This window comes from Mauremys mutica, chromosome 14, assembly GCF_020497125.1.
Source record: "Mauremys mutica isolate MM-2020 ecotype Southern chromosome 14, ASM2049712v1, whole genome shotgun sequence".
Classification (NCBI taxonomy): domain Eukaryota; kingdom Metazoa; phylum Chordata; order Testudines; family Geoemydidae; genus Mauremys; species Mauremys mutica.
In genome coordinates, this window is record NC_059085.1 from 42,070,627 (window position 1) to 42,097,472 (window position 26,846).

The 26,846-nt window shown below is 46.0% G+C and overlaps 1 protein-coding gene across 4 annotated transcripts in view; it reads left to right on the top strand.

The window, feature by feature from the left end:
* ZC3H18 (zinc finger CCCH-type containing 18) overlaps positions 1-26,846 on the top strand; it is a 60,977-nt gene that overhangs the window by 33,161 nt on the left and 970 nt on the right. For 2 of the 4 annotated variants that reach the window (XM_044987428.1, XM_044987430.1), the window contains exons 10-18: positions 9,852-10,052; positions 11,396-11,521; positions 13,843-13,944; positions 15,715-15,858; positions 17,072-17,224; positions 19,317-19,471; positions 20,810-21,009; positions 22,505-22,601; positions 24,332-24,428. In XM_044987428.1, the coding sequence (XP_044843363.1) occupies positions 9,852-10,052; positions 11,396-11,521; positions 13,843-13,944; positions 15,715-15,858; positions 17,072-17,224; positions 19,317-19,471; positions 20,810-21,009; positions 22,505-22,601; positions 24,332-24,428 (1,275 nt within the window). The remainder of the gene's footprint in view (positions 1-9,851; positions 10,053-11,395; positions 11,522-13,842; positions 13,945-15,714; positions 15,859-17,071; positions 17,225-19,316; positions 19,472-20,809; positions 21,010-22,504; positions 22,602-24,331; positions 24,429-26,846) is intronic. The other 2 variants (XM_044987429.1, XM_044987431.1) reach the window with 2 other exon arrangements.

Here is a 26,846-nt window from a genome sequence, read left to right on the forward strand (position 1 = left end):
GCTACAGTGTACTGCTGTTTGCAACACACATTTAAAGTGTGGTTCTAATCTGAAACATATTTATATAAATTTGCTCAATTGACACATTTTTGCCAGCCCTTTAAACTCTACCTCGTGCCTAGTGATACTGCCACAATAAGAATTCACCAACTCCCTACCTCCATTACATACAAATAACTCAGTGCTATTTATAGAACTGATTTCTAATTTTACCATTCTATGAATAAACCATTTACAAAGTTTAATATGTAACATCTTAGCAATTGCTTCATCTTTAACCTGAATGCCTCTCCCTCATAGGGGAAGTAATTCTGCCCTCTTAGTTTATTTATAGACTCTTGTGCTTTCCCTAATGTGTTAAATCACAACCTGTTGGCAATTCCAGCCTCTTTCATAGTTCTTGGCTGCTGATATTCAATGCCTCCCTCTGTCATGTGGCTTTTTGATGTGGAAGACTATTGGCGTTCTAGGTTCGTGTGAAATTCCTCATGCAAGTAATCATCAGGTAGATCTCTGGCAGGCACCGCAGCTGTGAAGCCGGACATTGCATAATAAACAGATTCCCATTTCCAGCTGGAACGTGAATAATTCTCCTTGGCTCATTAGTGACTAAAGAGCTCAGAAAGCCCAGTTCCACAGAGACCATGCCAGAAAGCATGATGCAACTATTGAAATAGTAAGGATCTTTTCCATAGGTGTACCAAGGACAACTATAATTACTAGTAAATGGCATTCAGTGCGTTAACACAGGAGTTTCCCTAAAGGAAGCCAATAGAACAGAACAGAAACTATGACCAGCAGAATGTAAGATGGAAATTGAGAGGGATGGAAGAGGATTTGAAGATCAAACAGCCAGAAATGTAAAAACAAATATGACACTTCAAGTATATTGGAGTCTGGTGCAGTGGCCCCCTCGCAGTAAGGTAGTAGTTGTGAATGGAGATGCTGCTGAGAATCGTTACATCAGTCTTCACCACCGGGGATTTTTTCTAAAACGGATAGTAAAAGCGAATATTGAATGATGTCCTCTTAGAGTCCAAGGCACCAGAAGGGGCTATTGTGATCATCCAGTCTGATCTCCTGTACAGCACAGGTCAGAGAACTGCCCCAAAATAATTCCTAGAGCAGAGCAATTAAGTGTTTTTCTTAAATTGATTTAAAAGTTGCCACTGATGGAGAATCTCCCATGACCCTTGGTAAATTGTTCCAGTGGTTAATAATTCTCACCATTAAAATATTTACACCTTATTTCCAGTCTGAATTTGTCTAGCGTCAACTTCCAGCCATTGGATCATGTTAGACCTTCCTCTGCTAGATTCAAGAACCTATTGTTAAATATTTGTTCCCCCCATAAGTACTTGTAGATTGTAATCAAAAGTCACCCCTTAGCCTCCTCTTTGTTAAGCTTAATAGATAGACTTAAAAGCAGCAAAGAGTCCTGTGGCACCTTATAGACTAAGAGACGTTTTGGAGCATGAGCTTTCGTGGGTGAATACCCACTTTGTCGGATGCATGCAAAACGTCTGTTAGTCTATAAGGTGCCACAGGACTCTTTGCTGCTTTTACAGATCCAGACTAACACGGCTACCTCTCTGATAGATAGACTTAAGGAGCTTTATCACTATAAGGCAGGTTTTCTAATGCTTTAATCATTCTCATGGCTCTTCTCTGACCCCTCTCCAATTTATCAACATCCTGCTTGAATTGTGGGCACCAGAACTGGACACAGGATTCCAGCAGCGGATGCATCCAAAGATTGCCATAGCTCTTTTGGCCATAGCATGTCACTCTGGGACTCATGTTCAGCTGATTATCCAACACAACTCCCAAATCTTTGTTAGAGTCACTGCTTCCCAGGATAGAGTCCCTCACCCTGTGAGCATGGCCTACATTCTTTGTTCCCAGATGTAGACATTTACATTTAACTGTATTAAAACATATACTGTTTGATTGAGCCAGTCTTACCAAGCCATCCAGATCATGCTGGACCAGTGACTTGTCCTCTTCATTGTTTACCAGTCCTCCAGTTTTCGTGTCATCTGCAAACTTGAGCAGTGATTTTATGTTTTCTTTCAACTCATTAATATAAATGTTAAACAGAGTATGGCCAAGAACCAATCACTGCGGGACCCCAGTAGAAATACCTGTTCAATGATGATTCCCCATTTACAATTACATGTTGAGACCAGTCAGTTAGCCAACTTTTAATCCATGTAATGAGTGTCATGTTCATTTTGTCTTTCTATTTTTTTAATTAAAATGTCATCCACTATCAAGTCAAATGTCTTACAGAAGTATCAGCACTGTTACCTTTAATCAACCAAACTTGTAGTCTCGTAAAAAAAAAAAAAAATCAAGTTAGTTTGACAAAATTCATTTTCCACAACCCATGTTGACTGGCATTAATTATATTACCCTTCTTTAATCCTTTATTAATCAAGTTCTGTATCAGCTGCTCCGTTATCTTTCCCAGGATCAACATCAGGCTGACAGGCCTATAATTATACAGGCTTATCTCATTCACTCTTTTAAATTATTAGCTTTCTTCCAGTCTTCTGGAACTTCTCCCAGTTCCAGACTTACTGAAAATCAACATCAACAGTCCAGCAAGCTCCTCAGCCAGCTCTTTTAAAACTCTTGGATGCAAGTTATCTGGACCTGCTGATTTTAAAATGTTTAACTTTTTTGTAGCTGCTGTTTAATATTCTACTGAGACACTAGTGGACTGGAAAGAATGTCATCATATATGGCATGACTCTATCATCTGCTTTTTCCAAATACAGAATAGAAATATTTATTGAACACTTTTGCCTTCTCTGCATTATGATGATTCTACCATTTCCATCTAGTAATGACCCAATACCATTGTCAGGATTATTTTAGTTCCTAGTATCTTTAAAAACTCCTTATTGTCCTTAATGCTGCTGGCCATAGATTTCTCCTGGTGTCCTTTTGCTTTTCATATCAATTTTCTCAGTACTGCAGGGCCAAAAATTAAATCCTCCACCCAGCTTCCCACACCACCCCCTCCAAAAAAAATCCCTGAGTTTTTTTTCAGTATCAGTTATCACCCCCCAAAAATACAAATGTATTTGTACATTTATGGAAATCTTGAGCTAGTTTGTGATTCAAGATGAAAATAACTTGTATCGTGAAGGTTACTCTCTGTGGTGGGTGCATTGGAGAATAGTATAACTTTCTGCGTTTAGAACCAACCAGTGCAGTTGCATCTGGTCACCCACAGTTTGCAAACTGGAAAGTGTTCGAATAGGGCTGATCCCGGAAGGGAGTGGTTCAAAATAAAGCAATGCAAACTGAGTGTGATTCAGGATTGTGAGACATATGCCGTTGCAACCTGTCAGAGCTGACATTCAACAAGAAGGGTTCATAATTTTCAGTGCTCCTCGATCAGTGTCATCTTTCCTAATAGGTCTTGGTTAACCAACTGTATTGCTGTTTGATTTCAATTGCTTTTGTGTCCTTTCTGGGTAGATACTGTGTATTATAACAGCTGGTATTATCTCAGAAATGCAGTACAATATTTTATTGTAGTCAGTAATAGGATTTTATCCTAAAATACAAAATTGTGTGACTGGCTGCTGTTTGCATCTAACGTTCCTTTTTGTTTTATGAGTAATCTTAGCTGCCGTGTTAAAGCACTGCTAGATTAAAAACTTCTAATCACTCCATTTTAAAAATCTCACATTTTTGACAAATGTAAAATATTAATGATAATTTATAAAATGTGTCCTTGTTCCTGTTTGTTTTCTCTGACACTTTATAATTTAGCCTAGGCACGGAAAACCGGCTAGTCAGTGTCAGTTTTATTAAGTCTGCCTCATGGTCAAGTTCGTGCACTAGCACACTGCTGCAATGTTGCTGCAGAGAAATTTTTTTTAGAATTAATGAAACTGTTTAAAGGTTTCAGTTAAAACGCTTATATTGACTGTAGCTTTTGTTAAAGTTTAGCATCCCTGTAAAGCCTTCCTACTTATGCAGGCTTGTCCACCACTTTCACAAAAAAAAGAAAGATTTTGTGAACATAAGCTGGGATCAGCAAGTAACTTGTATGACTTGAATGTGGACCTAAGGGAGTACATTCTTCTCTTAGTAGTTGTTCAAAGCTGGAATTACTAGAAAGAATGTGTGCCGCTCTGATAAAATTACTGTAAAGAATGAGGCAGAGTGACTAGACACTTTCACTTGTACCCCCGCAACAGAGAAGGCTGTAGCTATAACATGTCAAATACTCAGCCTGCAAAACAGGTCCTGTTTCCTAGACATATTTATGCCAGTCTTGGTGAGAGATTCAGATTCTACAGAATGAAAGCATCTGCTTTATTGAATTTTAAAGTTTGTCCTTTGTGGTTTTGAAGAAAAGCTTCTAAACATGATGAATGTAGTTCTGTCTTGGCCTGAAATGCTCCAAGAGATGCAAGCTGTCCTCATCCATTTCAATGGCACATTAACATTTATAATTGATAGCACTGCAAGGACCAGACTTTCACACCTGTGCCCGAACTGGGTAATTGCACATGCAAATCACCAAATTTGAAGTCATTAATCTCCCATAGCATACTAAGAGACTTGAAAATCGGGTAATACACATATATACAGAGCTTAATTTTATATATTTTTTTTAAGTTACTAAATCTTAATGGCTGTTCAGACAAATACTTCCAAACAGTCCTTTGTTTTTATTTCCTGCTGTAAAATTCCATTGTACATTGCTGGAGAATGTGTGCTGATGTCAATGCCACTTCAAAAGTTTACCTTCCTGCTAGAAAATAATTCTTTTCAAATAATAAAGATGGAGTTTCCTCTTTCAAAAATGAAAATATAGGTACACTTCAGAACAATAGCCCTGAAGCTGCACTGACATCACTCTGTGTGATAAGATTGCATTACCTGTGGTAGACTGTCGTCACATGTGAGGGAGGGGAAGGAAGCACTTTCTCTAAGGTTATTTTCCTGGCCATAGATTAGAAATGCTTATGGTAATTTGCATAAATACACTGAGAGGAGAACTTGGTATGAGGTCAGACTTCCTCTTTTAATTTCCTCGTGGAATGAAATGACAAAGTCCTAGCAGTGGATTGCTCGATAGCTGCCGATTAAGCTGTGTGCAGTGGTGATCTACAGTCTGACTGCATTTCCAGCATAGTTAGCTTTATTCCCTGTTCTTTCCCTGGCAAAGCCAAGCTCAGCCTGATTCCTTTTCTTGATCACCACAATTTGAAATTCCAAATTAATGTCTCTTCCGGTTTCTACAGCTGACATCTACTCACTTTAGGGATTAATAGAAATTAGAGCTGGGAAAAACCTATTAAGACATCTGGTTCTAGTCCATCCCCCAGGCAGTGCAGGTTTGTTCCCTATTGTTATTTAGCTCTCTGAATGCAGCTGGGCGGTGAACTCCAAACAGGTGACCCTGACTGCTACTTAGGTTCACAAATGCTCCACAAAACTAATGATATACCTGAGAGACATCAATGATATTTTCATCCTCTGGACCAACAACCTAAACTCCCGCATAGATTTCCGCCATAAATTCAACGACCACCGCCCCTACATTCAACTCTCTGGAACACTGCCACACCAGCATCAACTTCCTGGACACCACGATCCACTTCAACAATGGAACTCTACAGACAACTACATACAAGAAACCCACGATCACCACATCTGCTTTCATAGATCCAGTAACTACCCTAAACACACCAAGAGATCGGTTATCTACAGCCAGGCACTCCAAGGAGAAAGTCCGAGATACACCTTAACACACTCAAAACCGCCTTCACCAAACAGGGACACTTCACCAAAGAAGTTGATCGCATCATGCAACAGGCCACCCAAATATCCTAAGAGAATGTGCTTCAATGCAGAAATAAAACCTCCTCCAACCGCACACCCATAGTTGGCACCTCCCCCCGCGCACACACGCTGGAACCCATACGGGGTATCATCAAACTACTTCAACCCATACTCGATGAAGACCCCATCCTGAAAGAAATCTTCCCTTAGCCCCCTCTTCTGGCCTTCAAACAAGCCCCCAACCTCTCCAAGCTCATCATCACAAGCAAGCTCCCCACAGACCAGGACACACCAGCTCAAATTGCCACCAGACACTGCCAGAACAACAGCTGCAAAACCTGCAGGCATATCTCCACTGCTACAGTGACTAACACACACACACTCCACACAACACCTTTCAAGATCTGTGAGTCCTACACATATCTATCACAACTTGTGGTGTACCTCATCCAGTGCACTAAATGCCCCAATAGCAACTAGGTGGGTGAAACCAGACAATCGCTATGCACTCGATTGAACTCAGACTGAAAAATGATAAAAGACACAAACACCGTATCACCCCCGAGGCTTGGTTTACGCTACCAACTTATGTCAGTATAACTACATCGCTCAGGGGCATGAAAAATCCACACCCTGAGCGATGTAGTTATGGCAACCTAACCCCTGGTGTAGAAAGCGCTATGTCCATGGGAGGGCTTCTCCAATCGACACAGCTGCCCCCTCTCAGGGAGGTGGAGTCCCTATGCCAACAGGAGAACTTCTCCTGTTGGTGTAGATAGCATCTTCACTACATGCTACAGCGGTGCAGGCTAGCCCCGAGCGATGTAGTTAGACCCACCTAAGTCTGCAGTATAGACCAGGGCCAAGACTCGAAGATGAGCTCTATGTAAGCTCAAAAGCTTGTCGCTCACTGCCAAAAAAAGATGTTATTTCCCCCACCTTGTCTGACTTAGGTTCACCTGTTTCTCAGGCCTTGTCTTCTCTGGACAGCTGTCCTAATTTAACTCGGCTTAGAAATTGATTTAGTTAAATCTGAGCAGCCACCTTGTATAAGCACTCTTACATTGGTTGGAGTGCCTGATAACAATCTACCTGAAGTCAATTCCTTACTGAAAAAGAATGAAGGGGCCTTCTAATCTGTACATTGAGGCTTCCCAGGGTGCTTCTTTACTTAGAGGTTTTATATTTCGGATCAGGTAGAAAATTGAGGCCCTGGCTACTTGAGATTTCAGGATGCTTTTTTGCAAAAGGGGGGTTTTTCCTTTTATGTCCTGGCCAAATTCCAATTTGGTTAATTCTGTCCTGGTTCCTTAATAACCTCGTGCAGCATCAGTTGGAACAGACTTCTTAAACTGAGTTGTTATACTGGCACTTGGCTGTGTGCTTCTAAACAACCTCTGAGTTCCGCCTCAGCAGGAGCTTCGCTTTGGTAGGGGGAGAATAGATTTTCTTGAACATTTATATTGATGAATAAATCCTATTTTATTCAGTACTACAAACTGAAAGATACTGTAGAGGACCTCATGTACTACGTTAAGATCCATGCACTGTAAATGCAAATGAAGTACATTCTGCTTTCCAGGCGCTTTTCATTTTGAATAGGGCTAATCTGAAGGAATCCACAGATTGATAAATTGGTTAACTGAATTATGGCTTAACAAGAAATATGAGCCATCCTCGATTGTCTTTCACCCTATCCCCAGCAGCAAAGCAGCAAGATGGAGCATTAATAGTTGGCACACAGATTTCCATTGGAGCGGAACAAACCCCCTAATCATGAAAGTTTTTTGCTAGTGGAACAGAAGCATTGCCATGCTGGATGTTTCAGTAGTGGACACATTAATGTCCACATGTATAGGATACAGAGCTAGTTCATAGACACAGAGCACCTTATGCGGGTGGTATACTGGAGAGAGGCGTTACTATCAAAGTGCATAGTCAGGGTTCATGCTGACATGTAGTTCCCGTTCCGTGGTATCTCTGAGACACAAAGCTGCAAGACACTCTGAAGCTTAGATCAAATATGCCTAAAACCCCATGCAAACTACCCTGTCTCTGATTGCTTCCTCTCCATTCACCAGTCACTGTGCACCTAGAGTCTTTCCCTGCTGTGGCCATCTTTCTTCACATCACGTGCCAGCAGCAGACTGAAATGAGTCAGAAACCCTCTTGAAGCAGCTAAGAGTTGGCTTCTTTTATTTCTCTTCACTGCCTACATGCCAACAACACCATGGACTACATGGCGTCTTGCATGTGTGTAAATCCACTTGAAAACACAGCAGGGTAGGTCACATGGGCTACCAGCCTCAATAACAGGAACGGCTTTCATTTAAAGAAAGGCCGGGTATAGTTGAGATGTAGCTGTTGAAAAAGCGTGGGCTAAAGGACACCTGAGAAACAGGAATGTCCATAATCTGCTAAGAGTTTTTGTAGCCTGTTAGCATAGTTTTGAATGCTGGCTGTCAGATATCCCTGCAGGATATTAACTGGACCAGAGCCAGGACTAGTTGATAGTAGAGAGTTGAACCAGTTTGCCGGGTGTTGCTATATGTTGAGTAAGCAGATAGCTCTTGAGGAAAGACTAACCATGGAAATGCCCTCACAGAAGTATCATTTCCCCCTTGGCATTTGCCTGGTTGTATGCTCACTGCTGAGTCAATAACTGAAGCATATACGGAAACCAGGCTTCCTGTTGTGATTTTTTTTTTCCCAGGCAAAAACCCTCTCCAGGAAGTGTAAGCAGGGAGAAAACACTGTATCTGTCTAGGCAATAGGTGTATGCTTTCTTGGGTGTACTCAGTCCAAGCTCATGCTCAGTGCGTAGTGTGGAGGATGTGCTGTCTCTGATGAAACAGAACCTGGAGTCAGTGACTTTGTGTCTTTTGAGAATTTGGTGGGTGGTTTCTTTCAAAAAGCTCTTGAGTGGGGGTTAAAATGCTGTAGACGGGTGAAACACTCTTGAGTTGAGATCCTTGGTAATCTTGGTACCTTGGTCTCTGAGATATAGCAGTCCCTGGACAGTTTAAAATAAGATTCTTGGTAGACTAAATTCAGTTATGAAGTGGTAGATTTTGCACCGGAGATTACACACAACCAGCATCACCTTGATATCTCCCCAAGCCCCCTGGGAGATAACTGGGCCAACAGACTTCACGTGGGACCTTGGGGCAAGTCACTTTAGGTGTGTCTACACTGCAGTTAGACACCCGCGGCTGGCCCATGCCAGCTGACTTGGGCTGCGGGACTGTTTAGTTCCACTCGGGCTGCAGCCACAACTCTGAGACCCTCCCACCTCGTAGGTCCTAGAGCCTGGGCTCCAGCCTGAGCCCGGGCGTCTACACTGCAGTTAAACAGCCCTACAGCCTGAGCTCTGCCAGCCCAAGTCAGCTGGCACAGGCCAGCTGTGGGATTTTAATTGCAGCGTAGCCATACCCTTTGTGCCTCTATTTCCCATCTGTAAAAAGAGGCTGATGCCTCCTTTCTTCTGTCCTCTGATTTGTTGGTTTAGATTGTAAGCCCTTTGGAGCAAGAACTGACTCATACTATGCATCTGTACTAGATCTAACAAAATGGCAGTTCAGTCCCTAACAGTGGCAGCCAGGGCTATCAAAATACAAATAACAGGCCCTGCAGTGGGCAGCAAAGTCTCAGGAATAAATGCAGAGAGTCACGGTCAGATGCTCAGATATGGTGATGGACGCAGTGTGAAAACCTAGGTCAAGTCATGGTTTATCACCATGTCCACCACTCACCTTGCGTATATCAAAGAGTGACATTGGAAACGGACAGTAATGCTATATGGAGGGATGGAACAAAAGCCTAATGCTGCTCTGCATACCTGTCCTAAATGATCCGCGTTCTGTGTAATTGCTGTACAAAAGTCCTGTCGGACTGAGCCTGGGGCTGCAGCCGTGAAACAGATGAACCTGAGAAATGAATGTCTCCCCTGCCATCAAGTTTTACGTTGTATTACCACTTGGAAGATATTTATACATGTGGGAGAATCCCAGGTAGTTAAAAACATGTGTATTTTCCAGCCGTCAGCCTGAGCCACCAAAGAAGGAAAAGGAGACAACTACAACCACCAGCTCTCAGTCCAAGAGAGCAGATGAATGGAAGGATCCATGGCGCCGATCCAAGTCACCTAAGAAGAAACTTGGAATGTCTGCCTCTCCCAGCCGTGCACGCAGACGCCGGAAAACCTCTGCGTCATCGGCATCTGCCTCTGGTTCTTCCAGGTAAATGGAAGCAGGGGAGACGGAGGGAGAGCTAACGCGTGAGCCTCCCTTGGATTATCCCTGTGATATGGTTACCTGTCCAATACAGCAGCCATTTCAACAGGCACTTGGGAGTCTTGCTGGTCTGTTAGAGCACAATTTAATATTCTCATGTACCGTTCCTAGACCTAGATAGCAGTTGGAATGGGGTGCAAGCAGGTGGTAACAGGAGAGGAGAGGCTTGGAGCACTGGTCATTGTAAATGCAGGTGTGGGGCACATGGGTTACAGCTAGGGTGACCAGACAGCAAATGTGAAAAATCAGGACGGAGTGGGGGGTAATAGGAGCCTATATAAGAAAAAGACCCAAAAATCGGGACTGTCCCTATAAAATCGGGACATCTGGTCACCCTAGTTACAGCTTAGTGGGTTGCAACAGTGAACTGTCATTGGGAGCAAGGGGAAGTCTTCCAAGAAGCAGCTGCAAGTAGTGGACTACCCCAGGAAATTAGAACTGAATGAGGTTCAGCTGGCTCTAATCACTAATCCTTGCAAAGGCTCCTGGCGGGTGGGGTCTGTGGCCCATATAAATCAAACCTAGCTCACTCCAGGGGTAGCAGCGGGAGGGCTGGCGATAGGAAGGGCGTGCTCTCACGGCTGACGGAGAGCCTGATAAAAGCTGGGAGCATGGAGACTGTGGAGCCCAGGAGCAGGGTCAGTCAGAGCCGTAGAGGACAGAACAGCCCCATAGAAAGCAGGTACTGAATCAGGGAGAGTTTGGGCACAGACTTGCGCCTGCCTCTCTTTAAAGACTTGAACTTTGGGTTCCCAAAAAGAAAAAGGGCCTCAAGCGACTTGAGACACACCCAGCGCGCCACACTGATATGATTTGGGTCTGAAACAGGTATAAAATGCTGGTAAAATAAATCCCAACATACCTTTTGTCTTAAGAACTGCTGCGTTCTCTGGATTCCTCCCCCCCGCTCACATCAGCAGTGGTCAGGCCATCCTGGCCCACCGGGGAACAAGCTGGTGGTGACATGGTTGAAGACCACATAGAAGAGCTGGATTCTGAGCTGCCTTTTCCCAAAAAGGGATGGAGAGTCGCTCAGGCAGAGGAAGGTGGTCAGCCTGTTCCAGATGGCTGGTGTGGTGGTGGCAAGAGAGCGCTCTCCATCAAAGGAGGAAATGAAGGGTGTGGGGTGCAGGGAGAGAGATTATAGATCTATAGGGTAATATGCCCCTGGATTGGTCTTGAAGATGGGATGGGAGGTTTGAATGATGTTCAGGAGAGTCCCTGAAACTGAGCACTGAAAATGAAAAATTTGTTTTCCCCAAAATGAGTTTTTAATCTTTTTCTTCCAGGTCGTCTTCTCGCTCATCCTCCTATTCTGGTTCTGGTTCTTCACGGTCTCGTTCCAGATCCTCTTCCTACAGCTCCTACTCTAGTCACTCTTCCAGACACAGTTCTTTCTCAGGCAGCAGATCCAGGTACTGTTTCTCTGGCTTCTAACGCAACAGCTGCAACTTTCTTTTACTCACCAAAATAAATAAATAGGGTGCTTAGTTTTAAAATCTTTTCTTTGTGTTACTCAGGTATTAAAAGCAGATACAAAACCAGTATCTGAAACAAAAATAGTCAAACCAATGATGATCTTAAATAGCAAGATCAGCATATAAAGATAATTACTGGGAACTAAAATACTGGAATAATTACACACCATGTGCTGCCTCTATTTCAAAAGAGTGTTTAAAATTTTCTCACCAAATAGCTCCATTCAGTGGATGGGCCTGGTGTTCTCTCTGTGGATGCTGCTGTTTATTGCTTCTTTCCCACTGATACTTTCTGTACCTCCCGGTCATACACAGTAGGTCCGAAAGAATCATTTTCACTGTTCAAAAGACCTGGAAATGAAAGTCTTGCAAAGTTGTTAACTAGATTCTATAACTTATTAATGTTAATTGGTTAAGTTACTGTTTAAATTAACCAACTTTTTAAATGATAGAGTGATAATAAACCATTTTTAAAATCTGTTTTCCCCCCACACACACACCCTTTTTAAATAGAGAAGCTGATTTAGCCCTACTCTGCATCATATAAGGGTACTATTTTTTTTATTTGCTGTTTAAAAGTCTGCCTCTTCTGCACTGTGGGTTTGCAACTGTACACCCATTGTGCGCACACAGAGTTTCTGGGGTTGCATCTGTGATTAGGTATTTGTGAAATCAGATGGCCAGTTATGTCTGTCAGTACATTTGTGCATGCAAATATCTGGTTTTCCGGTCCAGTTGTGGTAATTGTGCAGTTGCATATGCCAGGCTTCGAAAATCAGGCCCCTGAGTTTTTCAATGATTAGCTCTTTACAGGGGTGTTAGGAGGAGGAATACATTAAAGATTGTGAAATGCATTGAGATCTGCTGATAAAAAGTGCTATATCAGAGCTAGGTGGTATTATTATTATTATTTTATGTATTACTCTCTTTCATCCTGCACTGGAATTTCCCTTTAAAGAAGAGGAATTAATGTCTTTGACAGGAACCAGCCTGTGCATATTTGTCTGAAAGATGTTTTGATATTTGGAAATGACACTTCTGTGCCTTAGTGCTGTTAGAATGCCGGCATATTTATTAGTTTGCCAACTGCATAAACTGGATGAGGGCCAGGATAGTTCCCCAAATCAGGAATGAAAATAGTAAGAGGAATTGCTCTCATCCTGAGCACCTCTTTAGGGTTGAAATCGTATGTAACCTCAGAGTGGATTGAACTGAAAATACAAGTGTGTCATTTGAGCCAGCTTCTTCACCCAATTAAGGAATTGCTTTATAGACACCAGCACTTAGAGAGAGCGGGAGGAAAGGGGAATTAACTTTTCACTTTTTCCTCCCCTGTGCTTCATCCTCCGTTTGTTGCAGAACACTGCCATCCTGTACAGTACCAATCAGTCTGACACGTTTAACGTGGCTGCTGCTACTGTGCGAGGAAGTGATGAAACTCCCAGCTATATTCCCAAGATCATTTGGTATCTAAAGGAAAAGTTGTGTAAACAAACTAATCTTCTGGCCCTGGGAAGTGTTAGGCTGCAAGAGACTTTCAATCCTGGTAGTAAGGTGACTCATATGAGCTGCAATCGTTGTCAGTTATAGCACCCCATGGTACTAGCAAGTCACTTGACTCTGTCAGTGCCAGTCCAGGAAATAACTTCTGCACTTGGCTCTCTTGACTCTGATATACTCTGCTTGATTGTTCCCCTAACGTGTCAGGAAATTGCAAGTGCTTGAGCCATCCCCTTTCTTTGCTCCTATCTAAGTGACTGTAGATCGCATTTAGAGTGTCTGGGCCAGAGCAGGAATCCGTAGGACTTGAAATAGAATTCACACTTGCAAGCATGATCTAGTCTCTAGTTTCTCTCTTAATAAAAACCCATTTGGTGGACCTGCCTGTGGACCTGAAGTCTGTAATGGAGTACAGAGGGCTTAGACCCAAACATTAATATGGAATAGCTTAGAGCTAGTCACTTTCTGGCTAACATCCAGTTTTCCCTCAGAAATCCTATCTCCCGTACTGGCATCTAGAGCGGAGGGCAGGTATGACACTAAGAGAACAAGTTTAGTCCCACTAGAAGTAGCCAGTGCAATACAGCCACCTAACCCAGGGAAGGAGAAGGTACAAATAAGAGGGTACTCCACACGCCTGAAATGCCTGGAGACCACAAGGGAGAGAACCTTTCTGCAATCTCAGGGACGGAGTTGAATGATGTACCCCTTCTCTTCCTCCCAGAGCTAATCTTTTTTTTTTTTTTTAAACTGTCCAGGTCGCGATCCTTCTCATCTTCCCCTTCTCCTTCCCCAACACCATCTCCACACAAAGCGCTTGTGAAAGCTAAAGGGGAGCCTGCACCACCTGCTGGAAAAGGGTAAGACTTCTTGTCTGCTTGGAAGAGATGGTGTAGGACAGCCCTAGAACTGTACTTTCACCTTGGCCCTTAAAGGGTCCCGGGATGTGATCCTGATCTTTGGTTCTGAAATCAACCACCCTACTGAAAACTGTAAATACAGAATGTTGTTTATATTGATTGACACTTTTGTTTAAGTCTTTGATTAATTGTGTTCTCTTAATTATCTCATAGGGGTAGGGTTGCAAAAATGGCCGTCCCTCAATTGTATGAATAGTTCATGTACACAAGCTACGTGTATGGGTGTATGTAAATGGTACATATGTACACACACACTGATTTGTAAATTGGGTGTGTACAGATATGAAATCTGAATGACACTCTTGTAGAAGGGTGTCCGTGATACAAAGCATGTGACTAAAGCTAGTGTGTATTACACATATCATTAAACTAGCGAGAGGAAATATAGCTGTATGCAGTTAAGGTGTGTCTGTTTTGCAATGTTGAGCGTGAATTAACACAAGCACAATAGCTATGTAAACTTAAATATTTGTTTAGTAGCTTATGTCACCCCTCGTGCTCTTTTTAATAGGCCTGTGTTTCGTATTTCACACACTTCTGTCACACTAACATAGTACACGTGGTTATCCTGGGGAATGTTTCTCTGCTGTACTGAGGTCGTTGTTTTTAAAGGTGACAGAAATTTTTTCAAAAGTTACAACTTGGAGGTTGGGCTGAATGCTCCAGCAGGGCACATGACTACTTCAGCCCATTTCTAATTCAGTATTTACTCACTTTTCTGAGCCCATGACGGGCCTTCTATGGATTGGGTCCCATGTGGAGTGATGCCTTTATATGTATTCTTCTGGTAATATTGCATCTACTGCTGAACAGCATTGCAACCCTCCAGCTGCCTAAAATGGCACATTTTCTTTTCCCTGTGGAACATGGCACATATTTAATATCTGTGTTCTGCAGGTTATAAAATAAGAATATGAAATAGGTAGCAAAAGGGAGAAACTAACAACCTTTGCAGCCAGCCAGCTCCACCCCTGGTTAATAATGGGTGTGACATCACTATCAGAGCGAATGCTGGACAGTAGCCAACTATTATGTAAGTGATTGGCTCATCATAGGCCTGAAGAAGAGTAATGCTGGAAATGTGCTGAAATGACCCCTTTCCTGTTTGGTATGTTCAGTATAAAAGCTTAAAGGCAATGGACAAGTATACTATTTTTGTGATAATATACCACTGCACACTGTAAAATGCAAGACTAAAAGTCTAGGAGCAGAGTTTCAAAATGAGGCATGCACAAATGGATGCATACATTTGCACCAACCTTAGCATGCAAACGTCCACTACAGGTAAATGAATCAGTTATTTGCACACAAGTTAGTTGTGTGTGTCTAACTTTAAAGTCTGACCCAAAACTTGTAAGGAGATGATTGTTTCAGATACCTGTGTATCATACTAATTCCAAGGGGAACTTGTGGAACTGTAAACTGCTGGAGTAGGTTGTCACCAGAACACTGACTGTTTATATAATAGCTGATCTCTTTAAAAAAACTTTCATATTAGAATGCAATAAACTGCCCTCGTTAAGGGGCTTTGTAGTGTCAGAATATTTCTGTGAGATATGGTTTACGTTGACTTTTCCAAAAGGCCATGGTAACAGGAATTGTATAATGTTTCAGTAGTGGGAAATATGTTGCTTCTGAAAATCCCCGTGTTACATGCCCGTGGTGTTTGATCATACGCGAGAGTATCAAAACTCCATTTTAACTTTGCAGTGAGAAGTCTGTGAAGAAAGTAGCTGCCCTTCCAGTCCCACCACCATTGACTAAAGTTGTAACAGCTGCACCAGAGCCAGCCAAACCAGGGGATAATAGAGAGGCGAGAAGGAAGGAACGTCAAACGAGGACTCCTCCCAGGAGGTAGGAGAACCTGGGCAGAGGGATTTGATCATGTGCACAAATGGAGAGTTGGGTAATTGCTAATTGATGAAGTAGCCAAGAACTCACTCTGACTCAAAGGAGAAATCTGTTCCCTGGGATAGCAAGGGAATTGGAAAAGGAGGAGAACGTATTACTTGCGTGCAATAAAAAACCCAGGCTGATCCCTCTAGAGACCTGTTGAATGAGAACAGCAGGTGGAATCCTTGAATCGCACCAATAGGAAACTCTCATATTATAGGGAAAACACATCGTAGAGCAGCTGATTGGTTAGTCCAGCCATTGAGGAAGCAAAGGAAGCTCGGAGAGAAGATTTCTACTGCGCCAACCCAGAAGAAAATGTGACTTAAAAAATGTGGAACTTCCCTCAGACCTCACTAAATTGATGTGTCCTTTGAGGGCAAACAATAGTTTTCCTAGATCCTGGTGTTTTAAATCAATACAAATAAAGTCCTATGCCCTAATTCTATTTTCCTTTCAATGACAAGCTTCCTAGGTCAATTCTTAGCTTTGAATGGCGCTGTCACCTTGTTCCTTAATAGTGACTAGAGAACAGTACTGGAAAGTTTGAGTTACTTCTGTCTCTAAACGTGAAGATTGGTTGCTAGGATTCCTCTCCCCTTAGAAAAGTGGGTTATGGTTCCTTTATTGGAACAGGTTACTCTTAGGAGTCCTTAGACACTGCGTGATCCCTTGCGCGACTGTTATGGGTGTCAGTGTTCGCAGAAGGAAAAGGAAATAAACTGTCCCTAATGTGATAATTTAGAAGATCAGTTCCAATTAGCTCATCACCCCAAACTTTAAGTAACAAGAGATGAGTTTGATATTTCTGTAGTTCACGCTACAAGCCAGCCCCACAATCCTGTGCACTTTACACCTTTGTTTTTAGGAAACATTTGCTACTGATGCAATAGGACAGGACAGAGGTGCTGTTCTGTGTCCGGCTCTAACCAGCATCATTCAGTCTTTCACGAAATATCTGCTGTTGAGAAGTGGGGCTGCGTGGCCAGGACAGGGAAATCTGTTTGATTGACAAGACTGAATTCTCTGCTGTATGATCTAGTGTCAGTCAGTGTTTGTAAATAACTGCATTGGAAGCCTCTTTCTCACCATTGGTCAAATGCACAAAAAGCCAACCTTGCTTTATTGCTGAGTAGAATCAGATGAGAATGGTTTCTTTTGATCTGTGTTGCAGGCGGACTATAAGTGGCAGCATCAGTGGCAGTGCCAGCAGCTATAGCGGCTCCAGTTCCCGATCTAGGTCCTTGTCTCGGTCTCTCTCCAGATCTCATTCCCGATCGACGTCTGCCTCAGTTTCCCCCTCCCCATCTGGGTCCAGAAAATCCAGGTAAAGCACTATGTTTCACACTTGATCATCAGGGTTAACAGACTCCGATTATGTGCAAGTGTCGTACTTGACACATTTGAGAGTTTACATTGCAGGCAACCACCTTACAAGCAGGTGCATGCAGTGCAAGGAAAGATTCATTTGCTCGGAGTATATAAATGAGTCTTAACATTGTTTTCATTTTTCAAAATGTAACAGCTGCCATGTTGCTTATTCTAGGAAATAATGAAATTATCGTTAACGTGCCCTGGATTATAAGGAAATAGGCATTCATATTACACAGTGCTGCTATTCTAAACTTTTCTCTAAATCTCACTGTTGGATCTCTTTAGGGTTGATGCCTGGCATGTCAGCTCTGCTTGATCAGAAAGCATCTAATAGATCTGTCTAGTGGTGGTGCTTTGCACTGTTAATGGCAAATAAGGTTGCAAGAATGGTTCCCATTACACATTTCACCCCAAGACACCATTCAGTTCTTTGAAGCGAATGAGTGTGCTGCGTCTGTTAGCTCCCTAAAAAGCCCAGTGAAATGAGTCCCCTTCAAAAGCATATTTAGATTAACTTGTGAAACCTGTTCATACACAAGTGTCTTTCTGCAACTCTGTAAGCGGCTGCACCATTTTTTTTCTATCTAAAGTTCTTAAGCCCTTGGGTAGTATGATGGGTGTGGTATATAAACCTTTATAGAATGGAACAGAACGTGATTCAAATCAGAGCCAATTCACATCTCTGTACACTGCAGAGCCACAAGGTTGAATGGCTACATTTTTTTTCCCCCAGGAATTTAAGCATGTTTATTAAATGCTTGTCTGATTCATTAGGCCCTCAGAAGCTGATATGAGAGGCTAGGGGTGCGTCTGCCTCTCAGGTGCTCTCTTTTTAACTTAATCCACTGTAAAGTTTATGTTTAGAATTTCAAATGTCTGCTTTTCCAGTTGTTACTTACACAGCACCAAATGATGAGCCTGCTGCTTTGCAGGTATTTGCAAGTAAGATCCCTGCCTCATGATGCTCACTGTAGACAGCACAGATAGGGTGTGAGGCCAGAGATGGACAGTGAGTGCTGGTATTCCTTCTGAAACATAAACAGAACTGGCTTCATATTTACTACCATGCTGCTTTACCCAGCAGTGTGAAAACTTTGTGTGCATGACACAGTCAGAGCACTCTGCCCACTGATACTCCAGGACCAAAGCACTTTTTGAACATAGGAAATAATGTACTAAATGAAAACAGACTGCTGACACAAATCTGTAGCCACACCCTCCTTTGGAGATGAAATTCTATCCCTGGGTTCCTGGGTTACCAGGTCATCACTGCCTCCTCTAACAACTCACTTCTGTCATGGTACTGTTGAGTTGTGAGCTTGTGATTTGTTTTAAAGTGATGTGCCCTCCCTTGAATTTCCCTGTGATAGTCCCTGACCCCAAACCTTTGATCTATCTTATCTTTATCTGGTCCAGTGCAAAGTACAAAGTCTGCATCAAAAAAATAGTCGTCGTTCTACAGCATTTTAATTGTGCAGAACATGTCATCACGCAGCATCCATCTTCCCCTCTGCAATACCCCACCTCCCCTGTGCTGTTCTTTCCATCTCTGTGGTCTTGTGGTGCTTCAAAAAGGGAACTTGGTGTCCTCTGGGATGTAGTTTTTGGAGACTCCATGTCTTTTAAAGCTTCCTTGGTAAATAAGAATCAGGCAACTTGTATATCAGGCAGCATGAATGATATGGGGAAACTCTTGACCTGCACTGTATCTCTGAAACATGTAGTCAAGGGCTCACCCTAGTTCTTGCTTTATTGATATCTGTGGAGGAATAAGCTGTAGAAGTGTCTCTGAGTATAATATTACATTGAAGGTTTTTGTCATCTTGCATCTGACAGCAAGTTTGAGGGGGTAATGTCATCCCTGCCTCCGGAGATGCAGACAACCTTCTTGTCTTGTCATGAGTACCACTCCCCTTTGCAGCTCTTGTGACAGACGGCTCCTCCGGTGCGGTGTGGGAGTCAGAGAGAAGGCGCTCGTGTGAATGCTAGACAGCCTCGCGGTGTTCTCTGCTGCCAGAGGTTGAGTGTGTGTGTCTGTTTTCCAGGTCCCTGAGCGTGAGCAGCGTCTCCTCTGTCTCTAGTGCCTCCTCCAGTAGCAGTTCCATACGCAGCGCGGACTCAGAAGACATGTATGCTGACCTGGCCAGTCCAGTGTCGTCAGCCAGTTCCCGATCCCTGACCCCAGCCCAGCAGAAGAAAGGTAGAGGTATCCTAAGAATGAAGGAACGGGGTGGGGCGAGATCTGCAGAGAGCTCACTTGGTGATATGGCAAACAGCATGAAACCCATTACACCAGGGGTGGGCAAACGACGGCCCCCGAGCTCCTGGCCCCTCCCCTGCTGTCCCCCCTCCTCCGCAGCCTCAGCTCACTCACTCCGCCGCCGGCACAATGCTCTGGGTGGTGGGGCTGTGAGCTCCTGGGGCAGCGCAGCTGCAGAGCCCGGCCTGACCCGGTGCTTCGTGGTGGCGGCGGCAGCGTGGCCCGGCTCCAGCGCCGCCAGCCATCGGTGCTCCAGGCAGCGCGGTAAGGGGGCAGGGAGCAGGGGAGGTTGGATAAAGGGCAGGAGAGTTCGGGGTGGTGGTCAGGGGGCAGAAGTGTGGATGGTGGTCAGGGGGAAACGGGGTTGAATGGAGGCAAGGGTCGGGGGGCAAGTCAGGAAGGAGGGGGGGTTGGAGGGGCAGCGGGGGGCAGTCAGGGACAGGGAGAAGGGGGGGTTGGATGGGGCAGGGGTCCCGGGGGTCCATCAGGACTGAGAGGAGGGGTTGGATGGGGCAGCAAGGGTCTAGGGGCAGTCGGGACAGGGAGTGGGAGTGTGTGGATGGGGCAGAGGTCCCAGAGGGGCCATCAGGGAATAGGGAGGGTTGGGGGGGCAGATAGGAGGTGGGGGCCAGGCCACGACCCCCTCCCCTAACCAGCACTCCATACAATTTACGAAATCCGATGTGGCCCTCAGACCAAAACGTTTGCCCGCCTCTGCATTACACGGAGGTAGATAAAAGTATGGGGAGCAACTATGGTTTGATATGGACTGGGAGAGTGCAAAGGCTTCACCCTGGACGAGTGCTGAGAAGGCAGCGGTGACGAGCTTGAGCAGGAAGACTTGTGTATCATTTCTGTACCGTTGTCATGTCTGCTCGGCTGCCTGTCCGAGAAGGGTCCTCACGAACCCTGTGTGTGCTTTGGTGCACGCTCCCCCTTCATCTTGCCATTGCCCACCCTGTTTTCACTCCCACCCTTCTGAGATGACAAGCCAGTGCCGCTCTCTCTTCCTGGGAGACTGTTATTTCCTCTCATAAATTCCCCGTTTGCTCATTCGAGACCCCATCACGGTCTGATGCAAGAGCTTCTCATTCCTTGTCTGCTAATACGTTAACTATTCTCCCCTGGGGAATTCTGGCTTTCTACCGGTTTTAATCTGGGTGCCGTCGGCTTTGCTAGCCAGCATGGGTCCCTGCAGCGCCTTCCCTCCTTGAGCCTTTTTTTAAAAGGCAGGGCAGGATTTATTGCGCGTCGCTGACACTGGGGTTCTGGTTTCAGCAGGAAAATCGAAAAAAGAAGACAGTGTTAAAGAGGAGAAACGGAAACGGGAGGTGCCTGCCCAGCCCCTGAAATCAACAAAACCCACACAAGCGAGTAAATCGCAGCAGCTTCTCCCACCGCAGCAGCCCCCACTGCCCCAGCCTCAGCAGGGGGGATTCAGTGCCCACAAGGAGATCAAACTGACCCTGTTGAATAAGGTGAGAGGTGGGGTGACTGCTCTCGGACGGTGTTTCAGAGTGGTGGGGGAACGGGGCCATTGCTGGCTCTCTGGCCTGCGGAGGAGCGTTTGCTGCCATCCTGCTGAGGAGAGCTCTGCTGGGTATGTCTGCAATTGCTTCCAAAGTTCTCCTGATTCTGGAAAGCGGACAAATGACAGAACCTGTTGGGCAGCGTACACGATGTCTTGACTTCTGGCTGTGTTGGAAGCTTCCCTGGGGCACATTCCTCCTACCCCATCAGGGGCTCTTGCCCGCTTTCCCTGAGCCACATTCTTTAGACCTGTGGCCATATAGCACCGTGGCCTGAGATCTCAGTGTGAGATCTCCTGAGCTAGGCAGGGTCGCATGTGGTGCCTTTCACTGCAGCTTCTCCTGCCTCTGTCTGAGCCTTGCCAAGCTAAACCCAGGGTTGTGAGTTCAATCCTTGAGGGGGCCATTTAGGGATTTGGGGATTGGTCCTGCTTTGAGCAGAGGGTTGGCCTAGATGATCTCCTGAGGTCCCTTCCAACCCTGATATTGTATGATCTCTATGGGGTTGACTCTTGTTGCGTAAGGGTGCTGACCCTGCCTTGGGAATGAGCTCTCCTTAGCCTGGCTGGCTCTAAAAGTGATCATGGGTCAGTGCATGAATGTGGAGACCCCAAAGGACTGCGCTGAGGGCTGCAGAAGGTGGAGTTGGTGGCTCATTAGGGGTGACTCCCTTGTAGTTAGTGCTGGGCCTGATACCCCAGCATGCCGTTTGGAGAAAATGTGCTCTTAGAGGTAGCCGTCCTTTGGTTGAGAAGCACGGTTAAGATCCCAACCACATGTGGTGGTTCATCCTCATGGTGCTTCATGCTGGAGGAGGGAGGTAGCCCAAGTGACCTGCATAATTTCAATTTTGAGTGGTCATTTTCTACTATCCTGAATTCTGCTTGCAACATTCCCCCGACTTCTCCTCCCTCAACTGCAGTGAGGAGTGTTGTGTGATGGGATTCCGACAGCTAGCTCGTTAAGCAAGCTAGGTCCTCTCTGGTGAAGGGGACATGACAAATGACTTACTAAATGTTACACAGACCCTGCAGCATCACATCATGTGGTGGTAGACTCCCCCCATCTCTTGTGTTGGGGTGTGTCCTAGAGAAAAACATGGCCCTTAGATCTTGTTAATACTTGTCATCATCCTAAGCCAAGCCAAAAGGGACCGGACAAAATGCAGCTCCTTTCTTCCTGCGGTTCGGTGTAAAATGCCCTGTTAGCAGAAATGCCGTCTGTTCCCTTTCATTGTAACGGCACGTGACTCCAAGGGCTCACTTTGCTGTTCAAGTACGCGGGGAGGCAGTTTGCCAGCCTGCTTCAAGGAAACCTCCTAAAGTGCTGGGCAGTATGTGTCGCTGGCGTGGGAGCATTGCCATGCCCACGCCCAGCTACCGCAGTTTCCTCTCTACGGGATAGAGATGGATCTGGATCTATCATCTATTTCCTTCCATTTCAGGCGGCTGACAAAGGAAGCAGGAAGAGATACGAGCCAGCAGACAAAGACAGACAGGGCTCTCCTCCAGCCAAACGGGTTAACCTGTCACCTGACAGAGGTGAGGAATCTGAGAGATGCAGCGATAGGGTAAATGCTCTCTGGCATGGCCTGAATGCAGCTCTGCGGGCAGCAGTTAAACTGCTGCCCCATACTGCTAGGGGAGGTCATTTGGTCACGGGGCTGTCGGCAGGTTAAATTCCAAGGGATCGGTGCCTCTGTCTCCAGTAGCTGGAGAAATGAACTGCTGGCACACCCCCTTCCAAACCGGGGCTGTGTCTTCTCCAGGAAACACAGGGGTGTTCGCCATGCTCTCCCGCTGGCAGAATATAGTGGGGAGCAGGAACTGTCATTCCCTGCGAGGGGAACCCCAGGGGCGGGCATAGCGCTGGCCTCCCCGGCTACCTTGGGGCTATCAGTGCCTGGTCTCCGCTTCGGATTTGACAGCAAGATAATTATCTTGCCTCAGTTACTAGCTGTAAAATCCCCCACTTCCTGTCAGTGACGACCAAGGATGGAGTACCGTGCTTGAGTCTCCCGGGAGTCCTGGGGAAACGTTCATCGCACACGGGCCTGCCGTCCGCTCACTGCCTGTTACTGATGCGGCTGTTTGAGTCGGCAGGTTTTAGAAACCGCCGTGTCTCCAGCTCTCTCCCCGCTCGTGGTGTTGCCCCCACACTTTAAAGGGGGGCACAGAAGGTTGAGGGGCCGGAACATGGTATTAGCCCTGCTTAATTCCTGTGAAATAGATACTTCCCTCACTTCCATCCACTTGTGTGTGACAAAATCTAGGCTGGGAGGGTAATAAAAATACACCAGGGCTGCAGTCTCTTTCTTGTCTCTTGTAACTTGCTAGCACTGTAACCTAGCTCTTTGTATACTTGTCCATTAGCACCTTGATAGTGGTTAGGGCCCTGTTGATGCAACCTGTCGGATAACCAGCTATTACCCTGCTTTCTTTCAGCCTTGGCTCTTGCTAATGTAAAACAAAGAAGCAGGCAATGGTGGAGGTGCTGCACCTTTGCCCTGAGTGTTGTACAGAAGCAGGCTGTGCCACATGATGGTATTTTCCTTGAGCTCTCACCGTAGGCGTATTATGTTGGCTGTGGCTTGGAGCCAGCAAAAATCCTTAGAGTGCTAATAACCCTGTCCCATCCCACTACTGCAAAGGTGGCTTGGAGGATTTGGCTAGATTTAAGATCACTAGGACTCAGTGAGACAGTGCAGCTAGCGCAGATATTCATGCCTTCAGCCAGCTGTGATGCAAAGAGCCGTTTTAGCTTAGTTTTTGGATTGCTGGATGGATGTGGGAATGTCAGGCTAATAGGCACTGCTGTTCTAACCCTCCCAGTGCCAGAATGCACCCAACGTACTGCCTGAATACAACAAAACTGGGTTGCTTCGCCTCTCCTCGTGATTCATTTGTATATAGCGCTGTGGGCATGCGTGCCGTTCACAGGCAAACATAAAATGTCCCAGGGGCTTGTGAGCCAATGGAAGGATCTCAGTCTGGAAGGCAGAGAGGGTATAGCACTCGCTGACGTTCCCAGCGGAGGGCGAGAGGGCAAAGCTTTGGGCATCACACGCTCCTAGGTGACTCTTATTCCTCACAAGTGCCGTGTCTCTTTGCAGAGCTGCGGGAGTTGCAGCTGGACCTTTCCTTTCCCTGGTGCAGCCTAGCCCATGTAGGGAAAGGCTCTGTTTAAAATGGCCAAGCGGTCCTGTGCGCTTTGGTAACACTCCGTGGGTCATGCGAGGGCTAAAACCTTTTGTCTTTACATTCTGCAATAGGTCCTCGCGATAGGAAACTGGCTGGGAGAATCTCTTCACCCAAACAAGATCGGCAGAGAGGCCAGAACCCTAAACCATCTCCTGCTCAGACAGACAGGTCAGTGCCTATCCTGGCCTCAGCTCCCACCTGTGACTTGTTATCTCTTGGCCAGCATGGTTTGCAGAAGAGCAAAAGCCTTGGCTTGATGGCTAGGGAAAGAGCTGTTTGGCCTCAGACCTATGGAGGGAGACCTCTCTTTCCCTTCTCTAGCGGTCTCACCGTAGAGAGAAGCAAGAGCCTCACTCATGGTCTGTTAAAGAAAACTGGGAGGATGGGGATGTAATTGGACGATAGAGTGGCTTAAGGTAGTACTGACAAGCAAGGAATTCTCTGCTACTGCCCTGACACCAGTTGCTTCACCCCTGTGGCTCAGTTTCCCTGCCTCTGAAATGGGTTTAATTCGAACCTTTCAAGGAAGCTATTTGTAGTGCACATTGAGATCCTTGGATAAAAGGTGCTCTGGAAATGCAAAGTACTAGCAGTGAAGATCTTAACTATATACAACTACTTCAGTGTGAACTGCAGCCGGTGGAGTTTGCAGGGCGGAGTCAGATTGCATGGAAGCCAGTGGGCGGGCTCCCTGCGCCAGCTGTCCCATTGTGGGGTCAGTCCTAGCTACAGGTGCTGGTTGTGACCTCTCATCTCTCCTGGCCAGTGTGCACCGCTCCATGTCTGCTAGCTAATCTTGCACAAGCTGAGCCACTTAAAGAACAGAGTAGGCTGCCCAGATGTGGCTGCTGGTTGGAGTTAGAGTGAATGACCCCGATTCCATCTACGCCTGTGCAGGCCTTGGGCTCTGGTGCCAGCTTGTTCTCCTTCCTGTAGTCCCTCAACTGAAACAGTGCAGAGCAAATGCCACCTTCGTTGCAGAGCAGAACCCGAGATGTGGTGCCAGGGGGCTCATTGCCTCAGTTAGTAAGGACCATGCCTTGCTCAGCGAAATAGGGAGTGCTGGCCCTGGTACAGCTGAGATGGCCTCTGTCCAACTCGATGCTGGTAGGAGCCAGGTAACACTGCTTTGCGTTCCTCTAGCACTTCCCTCAGAGATCTCTGTGGACATGCAGCCAGCCTTGTCCCACGCCTTGCCTTCCTGTGCCGGGGGGGTGGGGGGGTCCTTCACTGATCGGGACAATTGAAGCTTGCCAAGTGGGACAGAGCCTGAAATAGAACTCAGTCCTGCGCATTAACCACAAGCCCAGCCTTCCTCCTTAACCGGCGACTGCTGTGACCAGGGGGTTCTTTCTAAGCTGTAACGGCGAAGCTGAGCATTGGTACCTGCTTTGTCTGGAGCTGGCATCGCTAGCTCCTAACCCTCTTCCTGATGGGTTAGTAACACTGTCAGCTGGGCAAGGGAATCACAAGAACCCTGAGCTCGGGGACTGGCCAGGGAGTAAAGGACAGTCAGGCAGAGCTCTTCCGGAACTTGGGTTTGAGGTTTTAAATGCTTTTCAGTTCACATTTGAAATGCCTGCCAGGGATTAATGTCAAAGGGCTTCAAGTGAGGAGTTGCTCAGTTTAAGGAGGATTACCAGCCTGTCTCTGTAACCTGGGTAGTGAGTCTTACCACTCATGTGACATGGTGCTGTCAGATTGCCAGAAGCAGCTACACAAACGGTCGTGGCTCAGTCCGAGTGGCACTAGTGTGACCCCACGGGACAGCTGCCAGAAAGAGGGAGGCGAGGCTCAAATTGCACCCTTGGCGTGTGAACCGCTGAGCTTGGGCACTGCAGTCATGTGCACGTTGTGCAATTCCAAGGACTATATACACTGTTCGTCAATCCCTGCAAGGGGGGGCGTGGGACAGGTGACAGCATTTCCTGGCTTCTGTCTGTCATCACTGCCTTGCCTAATAGCCGGGGGTTTCCTCTGGATTTTTGTGGCCCCGGGTAGGTGGGAGCAGGGAAGGAAGTGGGGTGCAGTCCATAAAGAGTGTGACTCGCCTCTTTGAACTCCACCTCCGCCGGTGGCCTGGAAAAAGCCAAGCAGTGTGGATGGTTAGGTGGGGCAGCTGAGTTCATTCAGCTGGGGATTCTGTGGAGCCATCAAGCTCATGTGATTTCCCCCACCTCCTCCCCCCCTTTTGTTTGGTACAGTCACTTGTCCCTTATCTCAAAGCAGCTTGTAAACTCCTTGGGGGAGGGACCCGTCCTGTGTGTTTGCTCTGCTCCTAGCATGCTGGAGTGCTGACCTAGGCCTCTGGCTTGCTGCTGCTGCAGGAAAAGTCATGAGGGTGGTGGTTTAAACTCCACCGTACTTGCCACTTGAATCCTAAAACTCATTCGTTTCCGCCAGCCGTTAAAGCAGGGGAGCAGCTTCCTCCAGCGAAAACCTGATTGCTTCATTAATGTTTCTGCAGCACTGGGAAAATGTGCCATGCTATTTAACCGCTGCTGCTGTTCCAACACCACTTGATCTGGAGCTGCCCATGCAGGAGGGGGGAGCCCCCTCGGTTACCCATCAATCCCCTCTTACCGC